The sequence below is a fragment of the Entamoeba invadens genome, assembly GCF_000330505.1.
Source record: "Entamoeba invadens IP1 unplaced genomic scaffold scaff_1105074725689, whole genome shotgun sequence".
NCBI classification, from domain to species: Eukaryota; Evosea; order Mastigamoebida; family Endamoebidae; genus Entamoeba; species Entamoeba invadens.
In genome coordinates, this window is record NW_004440380.1 from 111040 (window position 1) to 122453 (window position 11414).

Genomic DNA, 11414 nt, shown 5'->3' on the forward strand with positions numbered 1-11414 from the left:
CAACACACCCCATTAAGACGTGTTGTTGTTTTTTATTTCAGAACTTTTATTATAAAATACAATTAAAAAACAACTTTTCGTTAACCAATTTTTTAAAAAAAATCAATACACAAACCCGTTTTATAACATTTCAATGTGCCACAAATTAATACAGTATAAATAACAATTGGTTTATATCTATTTGAACTATGTCTTCATTATTTTATACTAAAACTAGTTTAATTCACATGTTTTTTTACATTGGATTTAAAAAATATCATAATATTTCCAACTAAATATATTGTATCTAAATTGTCAACGTGTAAATATTGAATATTTTCAAGTCACCCATTTTTTAAAAAAGTTGTCTCTGATCTTTTTAAATATCTCATGGATTAAATTACCATCGACATCAGCGTACAAGTTTCTAATTTCATCTTCATATTTAATGGATTCACACAAGTCATAGTCTATTGATTACTTTTTTGTTTTGTTTAATGTTAAAACTTGTAGGCTTAAAAAAATGTTGTAAAAGAACAAAAAAATAAGGTGCGGGTTTCTCCCTTCACATTATATATTTATTATTTGTTGGTTGTTTATTCTGTGCCAGACAACACAATTTAAATTGTAAGATTAACAATTCAAATAAAAATTTTTGTTTAATTGCAATAATTCACCAGCAATACTAAAATTTTTTCAATTGAAAGTCTATCATTGGGGTTTTAACACCAACATTTTGTTATTATGTCAAACAATTCAGTTGTTATTTCTTTTGGTTGATCAACTCTTTTTCCTTTTGTAACAAATTCTGCTATTTTCCATAGAAATTTGAACGATTCGATTGGATAGACATCCCCCCGTTTTAAACACTCACACATAGTTACTCCAAATGAAAACACATCAGCTGGTTTTTTTGTACTTTTGTTGTTCCAGCACTTCAGGCGCCATATAAATTGGTGTTCCAATACCCTTTGTGAAAGTCATGTTGGTCATCAACATATTGACATTTCTACTACTTCCAAAATCAGTCAATTTTGCACTGACTTTTTCTTTTACATCAAGTGAGAATACAAGAATATTGTCTGGCTTGATGTCTCTGTGTAATATCCCATTTTCGTGTAGATATGATATTCCCTTTGCTGCATCCAACAGCATTTTAATACGTAATTTCATATCAATATCATCAGATTTTTTGTGTTCTATTAAATCTTGTAAACACCCATATTGTGCAAATTCAGTGACCATACAGATCTTGTTTGGTATAAAAACAGCGCCATAAAAATGGATGATATACTCATTTCTAAATTTTTCTAACATAGAAACTTCCTTTTCAAATTCGACTTGTCCTTTTTTGTCATCCTTTTTCTTTAACTTTTTTATTGCAACAACATTTCATCTGTAAGTTACTTTGTAGACAATTCCAAACGAACCCTCTCCAAGTTTGTTCTCCTCTTTTAATTCCTCATAATCAATTCGTGTTGTTTGTTGTGTTATTCCAACGACTTTGATTGGGTTGAATATTTCTTCTTGTTTTTTGAGGCACTTTGAAACAATTTGAATTGTGTTTTTGATTTGACACGTGCAAAAGGGGATTAAAACAGCTTCAAATTCACAAGCATATCCCTTTTTAAAACAAACAACTTCTGGTCTAATTTTAAGATTAAATTTGTCAAATTTTGATGTAATTGTGAATTGGATTTTAACAACATTTTTGTTATTGTTTCCAACACAGAAAACTTCTCGACTTTCCAAATTCACTGGAATTTCATTTATATTTTTGTTGAAATTAATTTCTTTGGAGGAAACACAAATTCCGTTCTGAAGAAAAACGAAATGAATATTCGACCTCTTCATTTGAAATACGGTTGTTGTTTTCTCTACTTCTTTTTTGTGGAGTTTTTGCATTATTTTCTTTGTGGTTATTATTATTATCACAATAAGTGATACAAAGATAATAATAAATAATAACACCATTAAAAATATCACCCACCAAACAGCCTGTGTTTCACAATAAGTCCCATCTTCACTTGGTTCATTCCAAAATGAACACTTCATACACTTCGATTTAGTAATTTCATTGCATTTTAATATTAGTGAAAGATCAACACATTTTCCGTTTGAAAGTAAAACAAGTGAATTATCACATGAAGTACATTTGTTTGTGGACGAACATGTTAAACAAATTTGTTCACATTTCTGACATTCGTTTGTGTTGACTGTAAAATACCCATCTTGACATTTTGGACACCCATTTTGTGTAACATCCACTACACACCCGACGATATCACTTTGTGGCATACACTCACCGCCGATTGTTTTGTAATTTGTTGAATTGCAGGTGAGACAACTATTTATGTTTAGGCACTTCCCACATTTTTGATCACATTTATAACAATCAAGTCCTACTCTGTAATACCCGTCTTTGCACACAACACAACCACTTCCAAAACTTGCATATTGGTCACACTTCGTTTCCAACTCTTCGTTTGTGTTGCATTTGTAATTTGACAAATACGTGTTTTGTGGACAACTGAGACATTTTGTCGATGTTTCAAAACACATCAAACAACTTGGGTCACAACTTTTACATTGTTTTGTTGACTTATCAAGATAATAAATGTTGTCACATCTCCAACACCCAAAAATGTTTTGAACATTACAATTTTGTTCACCGTATTTCTTGCATGTATTATTGGATAAAATAAAATCATTTTCACATTCATCACATCTCCCATTTAAAAAATATTGACAGTTATCAATTATTGTTGTGCATTTACCATTTTGGTCGTTTGGGAGTACACAATCATTCTTTTCACATATTCCATTTATATTCATTTTACTTGAACTATCACACTTTGTCGCTATTCCATTTTCACATATTTCAGCGTTTGTGAAAAATTCATTGCATTTTAAACAATTTGTTGTGTTTAATACATAATTTTTGTTACAAGAAACAATGTTGTTGTTGGTTGTCACCTCACTGTTAATATCACTTTTTACGCATGTACCATTGTTGTTAACGTACCCATTGTTTGTGTTGCATATTTGGCACTTTTCATCAAATTGAACAATTAAACAAGTCTCATCATTTACACACAAACCATCCTTTAATGAAAAACCCACCGAACACTTAAAACATATTTTTGATACCGAATATTCACAATTTAAAATTTATTCACATTTCGAATTGATAACTGCAAATTGACTTTTGCAAGTAATACAACTTGTTTTAATTAAAGGACAATATCTACAATTCACATCATCACAAATGGTTGGGTCTTCACACTTTTGAGACGTTTTATTGTACATTTTATCTGTGCAATTCAAAACAAGTTTTTTAATATTTTTCTTTGTATATATTGCGGCGTTGAACTGTACATCTCCAAACTGCAATATTGTTTCTGAAACAAACAGAACCGTTTTTGTTAATTCAAAAAGTTTAATATCAATTGTTTCTGGTGTTAAAATACCAAGAACAAAATTATCAGTTTTGTTCAAAGAAATTTTCGTGTTTCCTATTCTAACACTTTCTGATTCATATTCATCACTTATGAAGCTTGTTATTGTATATGTTCCAATTTTTATTGTTAAAGATGTAATGTTTTGGAGAGGAGTGATATACCAGTCTTCTGTGTCATTACATGGACAGTAAGTTTCAGCGTATTTCAGATTATAGTTTGTAACTTCTTTGAGATGACAAAATATTTTCTTCGAATTTCCGTATCTCAATAATTTGCCGTCCATTAACAATTGTGTACCCGCTAAATATGTTACTGTGATTCTCGTTAAAGAGTAAATTAAATCAAAATTGTTTTTTGATTGCACAGTTGAGTTTGTAAAATCAATATAAATTGAATTAATATTAAACATGACAGGTAAGTCTCTAATATCCCTGTTAGTAACTATTATTGTTGAATTGACAAAAATAAATCCATATCTTATTTCAATAAAGGACTTTCCGGTCACATTTAATACAGTTGTATAAATAAAATCATCTTCATATATACAAGGTTGAAAACAACGACCAGTATTAAAAGAAATTGTTTCTACCTGTTTTGAATCATTCATACCATTTAAAGTAACAACACTTCCTCTAACAAAATAAATGGAATATGTGTTGTATATTTTTGAATGATTGTTTAACACCAAATATGAATTATCGACAGTCATTGAATTGTCGCTAATGTTTATTTCGGAATTATCATTCAATGTAGCATGTGTTTTATAATAAAAACAACAAAGTCTAAAACCAGTTAATTTAGAATAATCATTTAAAACCAAAGTTGAAGTAAAGAAATATATATAGTGTCGAGATCATCATTGAATAATTGTTCATTGTTAATTGTGAGTTAGCGTAAAAATACGAGTAAGATGTAGTTTCTATCGTAGTATTTTGATTCATTACAATTATACTATTTTTTGACAAACTTAATTGACTCTGTAATGATAAAATTGCATTGTCATTAAATGTTAATCGAAAGAAATCTGTCATTTGTAATTTTTGGTATATATTTAACTTTGAATACCCACAAATTGAACCAGAGGAATATTCTTGAAATGATAAAATATCGTTTGTTTTTAAAACAGAATAATCATTCATTTCTAATTTTGAATAACCATAAAATTTTGTTAAATGAAATAATGTTAATTGTGAATTCTCAAATTGTTCAATAGAACCATAACTTACACAAGTGACATTACAATATATATTAACAGAAGAGTTTGAAACTATTTTAAACTGAATAACACTTGAAGAAGTTTCAACTCCAATTGTTAAATCGTTATTTATTGTTCACGTATTATTGACCAAAGTTGTTGTTATTGTATTTGAAAAAAGACAACTTTGTGAAATGACAGAACAAATAAGAAATGATGTTAAGCAAATGTTTGTTGACTTAAACAAATACATCAACATATTTATTTAGATATCGAATTACCATGTTTTTGTATGTTTAAATAATTTAATGTAATTACTTTTTTTAGTAATTATTATTTATTTATTTTCAAATTGATTGTTGAAAAGTTCGCAATTTTTAAGAAAAATAATATTAAAAGTGTGTTTTCTGATTCACAAAATTTTGAATATAGTCAAAGGCGTCTATTTTTCATGAATCTAGCAGAAAAACGTATTTGTCGTAAATGAATGAATTTTGTAGAAAATTCTTTTAATATTGAAATTTATTTTTTATAATTTTTTTAATTAAGTTACAGACATGGCTCGGTATTAGGGATGTCGAAACGGTTTCCTAAACAATTTTTTGTTTATTTCTGAAACAAATAATTTTAGTATGTTTTAAAACACAAATAAAAAAGTTTGTGAAACAATTTCAGTTTTTGAAATTGTTTTAAAAATAAATAATACCTGTTTCGTTTTCAAACATTGTGTTTTGAAACCACTTGTTTTCAAAACAACGGTTTCTCAAACATTATTTTTTAATTGTGTTGTAAAATGACATTTACAAACAAAATTTATTTTTAAAAATATTTCATTAATTTTATTTTATTTGTTTAAACAAATTATAACAATAATGTCAAAATTATTTATTTTGATTATTATTCAAAACTTACTTTTTAATCCGGCAATTAGTCAATTTTATTTTACTTAAAACAATTAATAAACGAGTACTGTGTTATCAATAATTGATCAAAATGATCATTCGAATAAAATATGACATTTTTTCATTTATTAAAATATCCAATAAAATACTTCACATCGCCAATCTAATAAATAAGAAAAATGTCAAATAGTTATACATACAAACACGACGATAATAATAATATGATAGTCGTTTTAACCGAAAGAAAATATTTAAAAAACACTAATTATTTTATACCATCATTTAAACCCAATCTTTTTCATCTTTTACACTAATGTTTAACCCTAAGCATTATTTACATTACATCGAAAAGTTGAATTGGTCGTTTATGCATTTCACTAATCGGTTTGTTTAAGTTGAAAGTAACAAAAGATAATTTAACATTTTTAAAAATTGAAATAATAAAAACTATTAAACTTAAAATACATTATTCTTTTGTATATAACAGCAATAATAAAGTTTAAATTAAATACTTATTTATAATTATGTCAATATTTTGGGCCTGTTTCCAAAATGTCACGGCTTAATTATAATTAATCAATAGAATTATTGATATATAAAACATGTTTTTAATTACAAAAATATTTATATTTGGATTATTGATTTATAATAATTGATGTTTTTTAAATGATGTAATATCATAATAAATTATTTAATGATCTTCAAATATGACTGTTATTGTTAATATAATTATACTTATGTTGATATGTTGTTTTAGTTAATTAAAAATAACAACATTGATCATTTTTATAATTTAATTATGTTTCATGTTGTCATTATTTTTCACTTTATTTATAAATGATGTGAATTAGACAAAAACATTAATATATAAATAATTTTTATAATTTATTATTTATCAAATATAATATTTACATAAATAACATTAAATACTGATTTATACTACAAATTTGCATTGGAAAGTTGTATCTAAATGATATTATATATGAATAATGATTTTATAATCATGTTCCTTATAGTTTTATAACAATTTGTTATTTTAACAGCATATAATAATAAATTATATATACAACAAATTACATTATTTTTAAAAGTATAACACTTTTCTCTCGAACCATATTTGTTTTTTTTTAAAAAATATAATTCTTATATTATAAAACTTAATATTTTTAATTTTTAAAAAACAAAAAATATTATAAATTATTATAATTATTAAATTATTCCAGTATCATACCTGTGCGACAATTTTCTATTCCAACCAATTCTTTCAGATTCTTTTTTCTTGTATAAGTATATATAAGATACATTTTTTCTAAACGAGTAGGGGATAATTTATTCCTATTATTTGTTGTGTAATTTCCAGCTAATGAAAACAACCTTTCGGAAGGGGTGCTTGCACATATAACAGATGCATGATTTACTCCAAGTTTTGAAAGAGCAGGCCAGCATATTTCTTTGTTTTTCCAATATGTCGCAAAATCGTTGAAATTGTCATTTTCAAGAGGTTCATTTTCATATCTCATCATTTGCGACAATACATCAATATTTGTATTTGTCTTATTTCGAAGAGTTACAGAATATCTCAATTTTGGTGTTGCTTCAATTTGTGACAATTCTTGTGTTTGGGGAACAATTGAATTTTCTTCAATATAAGATTTGATTAACATCCTTATTTCATCGGCCTCTTCAGTGTTAAATACCGACAATTTTACAACAGGATTAAGGATATTTGCTAACATCACTTTTGGATCTTTTCTTAAATTGTACTCCCCCTCATAGAAATAAAAATTTAATGATTTAATTACATTATCTAAAAATTCAATTTTCGTTTTAGTCAAATCAAATTTAAAATGTTCTTCGTAATCGAAATTTACATTTTTAAGTTGTTTTGTGGTATAATTCAAACAGTAATCCGGAGTGTATTCTTCATCTCCAATTGTTAAAGTAAGTTTCGTTTCTTCGATAATTTCATTTGTATTTTTATTGGATTCCATTAAATCAGTTAAATCCATTTTAAGTTGTTCAATTTCAACGTACAAATAAAATAATGTTGGTATTTTTTCGGATGATAAAAAATCACTTGTATTTAATAGAATTTATTACATTTCCAACGAAACCAAGAACTTTAAAATCACTTTGCGAAAAAGTGTGATTTGCAATAAACAATTCTTTTTCTTTTTTGTTTTTTATTAATTTTGAACGTTCTATAAACAACCGGTTTATTTCTTCACCACTCACAATTACACTTTCTATCATTCCAATCTTTGTAAACCATCTAATTTCTATATCAGTAATCAATCTTTTATACTCCTTGTGTTCTTTTTCAAAAATGTTCTTTAATGAAGAAAAAAGTGTTGGACTTTTTTAATCTTTTTCACAACTGTCTTGGCCTTTTTAAGGACACTATTGTTTGATAGTGTATCTGTAATTGATTTTTTAATTGCAAGATTTAATTTGTGGCATGAACAACCGATTGATTTTAGTCCTGCAGCTTCCACTGCAATAACTATATTTTTTAGCATTATCACTGATAACAACAAAATCTCCAAACTTTTCCAATGACCAATTTTCAATGCAATTGAGAAGAAAAATGGAAATATTTGTTGTTGTATGTACATGTAAAAATTCAGTAAGTTGTAAAACACGAGACGTTATTTCTCCATTTTTATAAAAGTGAATAGTGAAACTGTAAAAACTCAATTGAGTTTTTGATGTCCAACCATCAACTGTAGCACATATTCCATTATTATTTTCATGTATTTCGTCTTTGATTTCTTCTTTGTATTTATCATATATTTCTTCAATTCTTGTTGTAACACTTTGTCGACTGGGGACAACATATTCTTGATCAACCATTTTCATTATTAATTTGAATGGTTCCATTTGAACAATAAAAATGGGTATTCCTGGATAAACACACAAATGAGTTAGAAGTGAGTCCAAATTTTTATGTGTAATATTCCAGTCACGATATCCTATATTATATAAACTTCTTTCGGATGTCTGTGTGTCCATATTAATATGATAATTGTGAATTAAATTATTTCGCATATTTGTAGTTACTAGTTTGTTAGTACAAGCAAAAGAACAGCGACAGTCACCAACTTGACATTGATATTTAAGAATACCATGGGCTCTCAAAAAGTTCTTGTTTTTCTATCTTTTTGTGTGTTTATATTTTATTATGTGTTGCATTTTTGAAATATTTTTTCATATTTGTATCTTTTGATGATATTTTCAACTGGTTTATTGTCAACCATTTTTATTTCAACTTCAACCAATGAACAGTTTGACCAAAATGGTCCAATAGCTTGAACTTGATCGTCATTTGATTCTTCCATGATTAATATTGTTTAATTATTCAGTTTCTATACATTAACATTTCGAATATTGGTGTGGACATCCTTCTGATTAGACTTTGGGCTTGCTCTTTTTGTTATGAAAAATTAGTATTTAAAAATGCCATTAAAACGGGATGTTATTTTTACCCGATTCTTTGGAGTTTTTAATACTAATAATCATTTGTAAAAAATATCACGCCCGAAGTCTACTTCTGAAGTGAATATATAACTTGTTCCCTTCATTTGGAAAAATAAGTTTATTTTTTTAAGATTTTGTTTTTTTCTCAAAAATCGTTTTGATTGATTAAATAATTTTTTTTCTAAAAATACTTGAATTATGATTTGAATTTTGCTCGGGAAATAATCCCAATCATTAGGGAGTTTTACTAAAATCAGGGACTCACTTTAAAGGTCGCCCACTCATTTTAGGCACTGTATAAAATTTATCTAATAAAGAAAACTTAAATATATTTTTAAATACATCAAAACTAATGTTGAATTATAATTTCCATAAAAATCAAAGAAGACAAAGAAAGAGAAAAGAAAGAAGAAAGAACCCGAAAAAAGGTTGAAAAGGAGAAACGCAGAAGAAAGGAAGAGGCGCAAAGAAAGAAGAAATTAAGGAAGTAAAACTGATAACTGAAAACAATGTCCCCGAAATTAATTCTGATGAACTCTATGCCGAACTTCCTTTCAAAACACTAAAGAAGAAAGAAGAGAAGTGTGAAGATAAAGATATGAAGAACAGAAGCGTTAAACAATCGAAAAACCCAACAACATTTGACATCACTCACATCACTACAAACAATGAAATCGATATTGGTAATAAATTAAATATTGGAAAGACGATCAATTGTGAAAGAGACAAGTGGCTCGACGGAGACAGCATCGATTGTTATATTCAATACCACTTATTTAATCTTTCTGAAGTTTGTGTCCAGTGTCAATATACTACTGAACTCGAGTTATGTATTCAAAGAAAACGAATTCCAACTTCAATAACAAAAAGATTGGTCGTAATTCCAATGTTCGTATTTGGAAATCACTGAAGTTGTTTGATTTTCATCAAAAAGAACGAGTTTGACTGGAGGTTTCTTTATCTTGATTCTCTTGCTTGTTACAAAAATGACCCCCTCCCTCGGCTTCCAATTGATGATAATTGTTGGTATCTACTTCAAACCATTTTTGGTAAACTTGACAAAATACCATTTCTTACAATCCCACAACAACAAACATGGCACAGTGAGTACAGGATTCTTTTCATTCTTTACAAATTTATATTGGGACTTCCTTTGGAGACTGTTTTGAAACACGAAGAAGACCAATTCATATCTTTTGTTTCCGAATTTCTCAATTGGAGGAGAAACATTCGATGAATAGTTAATTTAATTAACAAAATTTTGTTTTTTATCGGATTGAAAATGGTCATTCAACAATTATGGACGAATTGAATAAATAAACTAAAATTATTTTAAAAAACGGTAAATATTATTAAATACTCATGTGTTAAGGGAACAAAATAGTAGTTTGTTTCACAATAATGACTGCTAAAAATAAATTATTTAAATTTATCATATAAACTATAAAATTATATAGTGTTATTTAGACCCTTAACCAAACCCCGTTAAATCGAATTGAACTTGTGTTTTCAAGGAACCTTACCCATTGTAAGGCACTACAGTCCATTGACCTCTAATATCGCGTTTATTACACAACTTTGAGACTGTAAGTGTCCCCGTATTTGTAATTCCAAATTGCTGAATCAACAATTTCCTCGAGAAAACATATAAGTTTGTTGTTTATGTTTCTCTGAAAATTAAATACTGACCTATAGGTTATTTATTTTATCATTTATATTTTAATATGATGTACATTCATTGGTGTGTTTAATTTGATTACTCTGAAGTGATCCAATAATTTGGCCATGACAATAAAGAATATTTTTGATTTATTCTCCTCACATTTGCAGACAAACCTTCGAACCGAAGTTAATAAGCCTTTTTGATTGGTCAGTTACAAGATGCTTACAAGTGTGTTTGTCTCTAGGGCTTGTTACTTTTATTCAATTGTTTCTTTGTGTAGACAGCATCGGACATTTAGCTAGCTTAGTTTAAATTAATTTTCTAATTTTTTCTATTGTTTGGTTTAATTTTAAATTAGCTTTTTATATTATTTCGAAAGTGTGAATTTGAATCAGGCGTCTCCAATTTTTGCTTTCCAGTATTTAGAGATCTAACTGGTATTTTTTGTTCAATTTTGGCAAGAAAAAAATTGTAGTCGAATAAAATAGTTTTTGGTATAATTTGGTTAAGTTATTCCTTAATTGGAATTTAAATTTCAATTCGGCAATAATAATTTTTGGTAAATTATAATAATAACCTAAAATGTTTCTAAATTGAAAAAAAATTATATCAATTGGTTCGTAATGAAATTTGCAAAACACAACACTTTTTATTAAAAAAAATAATCATCAACAAACATATAAACGATGATTGTCAAACCCATTTTCACTGGAAATAATTTTAAAAATATCAAGGTT

At 27.0% G+C, this 11414-nt stretch overlaps 1 protein-coding gene across 1 annotated transcript; it reads right to left on the minus strand.

Moving 5' to 3' along the window:
* Nucleotides 1-916: 916 nt before the first annotated feature.
* On the minus strand, nt 917-4149 carry EIN_300990 (protein serine/threonine kinase, putative; the record flags this gene model as incomplete). Its single annotated transcript, XM_004256683.1, has 4 exons — nt 917-988; nt 1024-1344; nt 1387-3084; nt 3175-4149. The coding sequence occupies 4 exons, from the start codon at nt 4147-4149 to the stop codon at nt 917-919; spliced, it is 3066 nt and encodes a 1021-aa protein (XP_004256731.1).
* Nucleotides 4150-11414: the final 7265 nt, after the last annotated feature.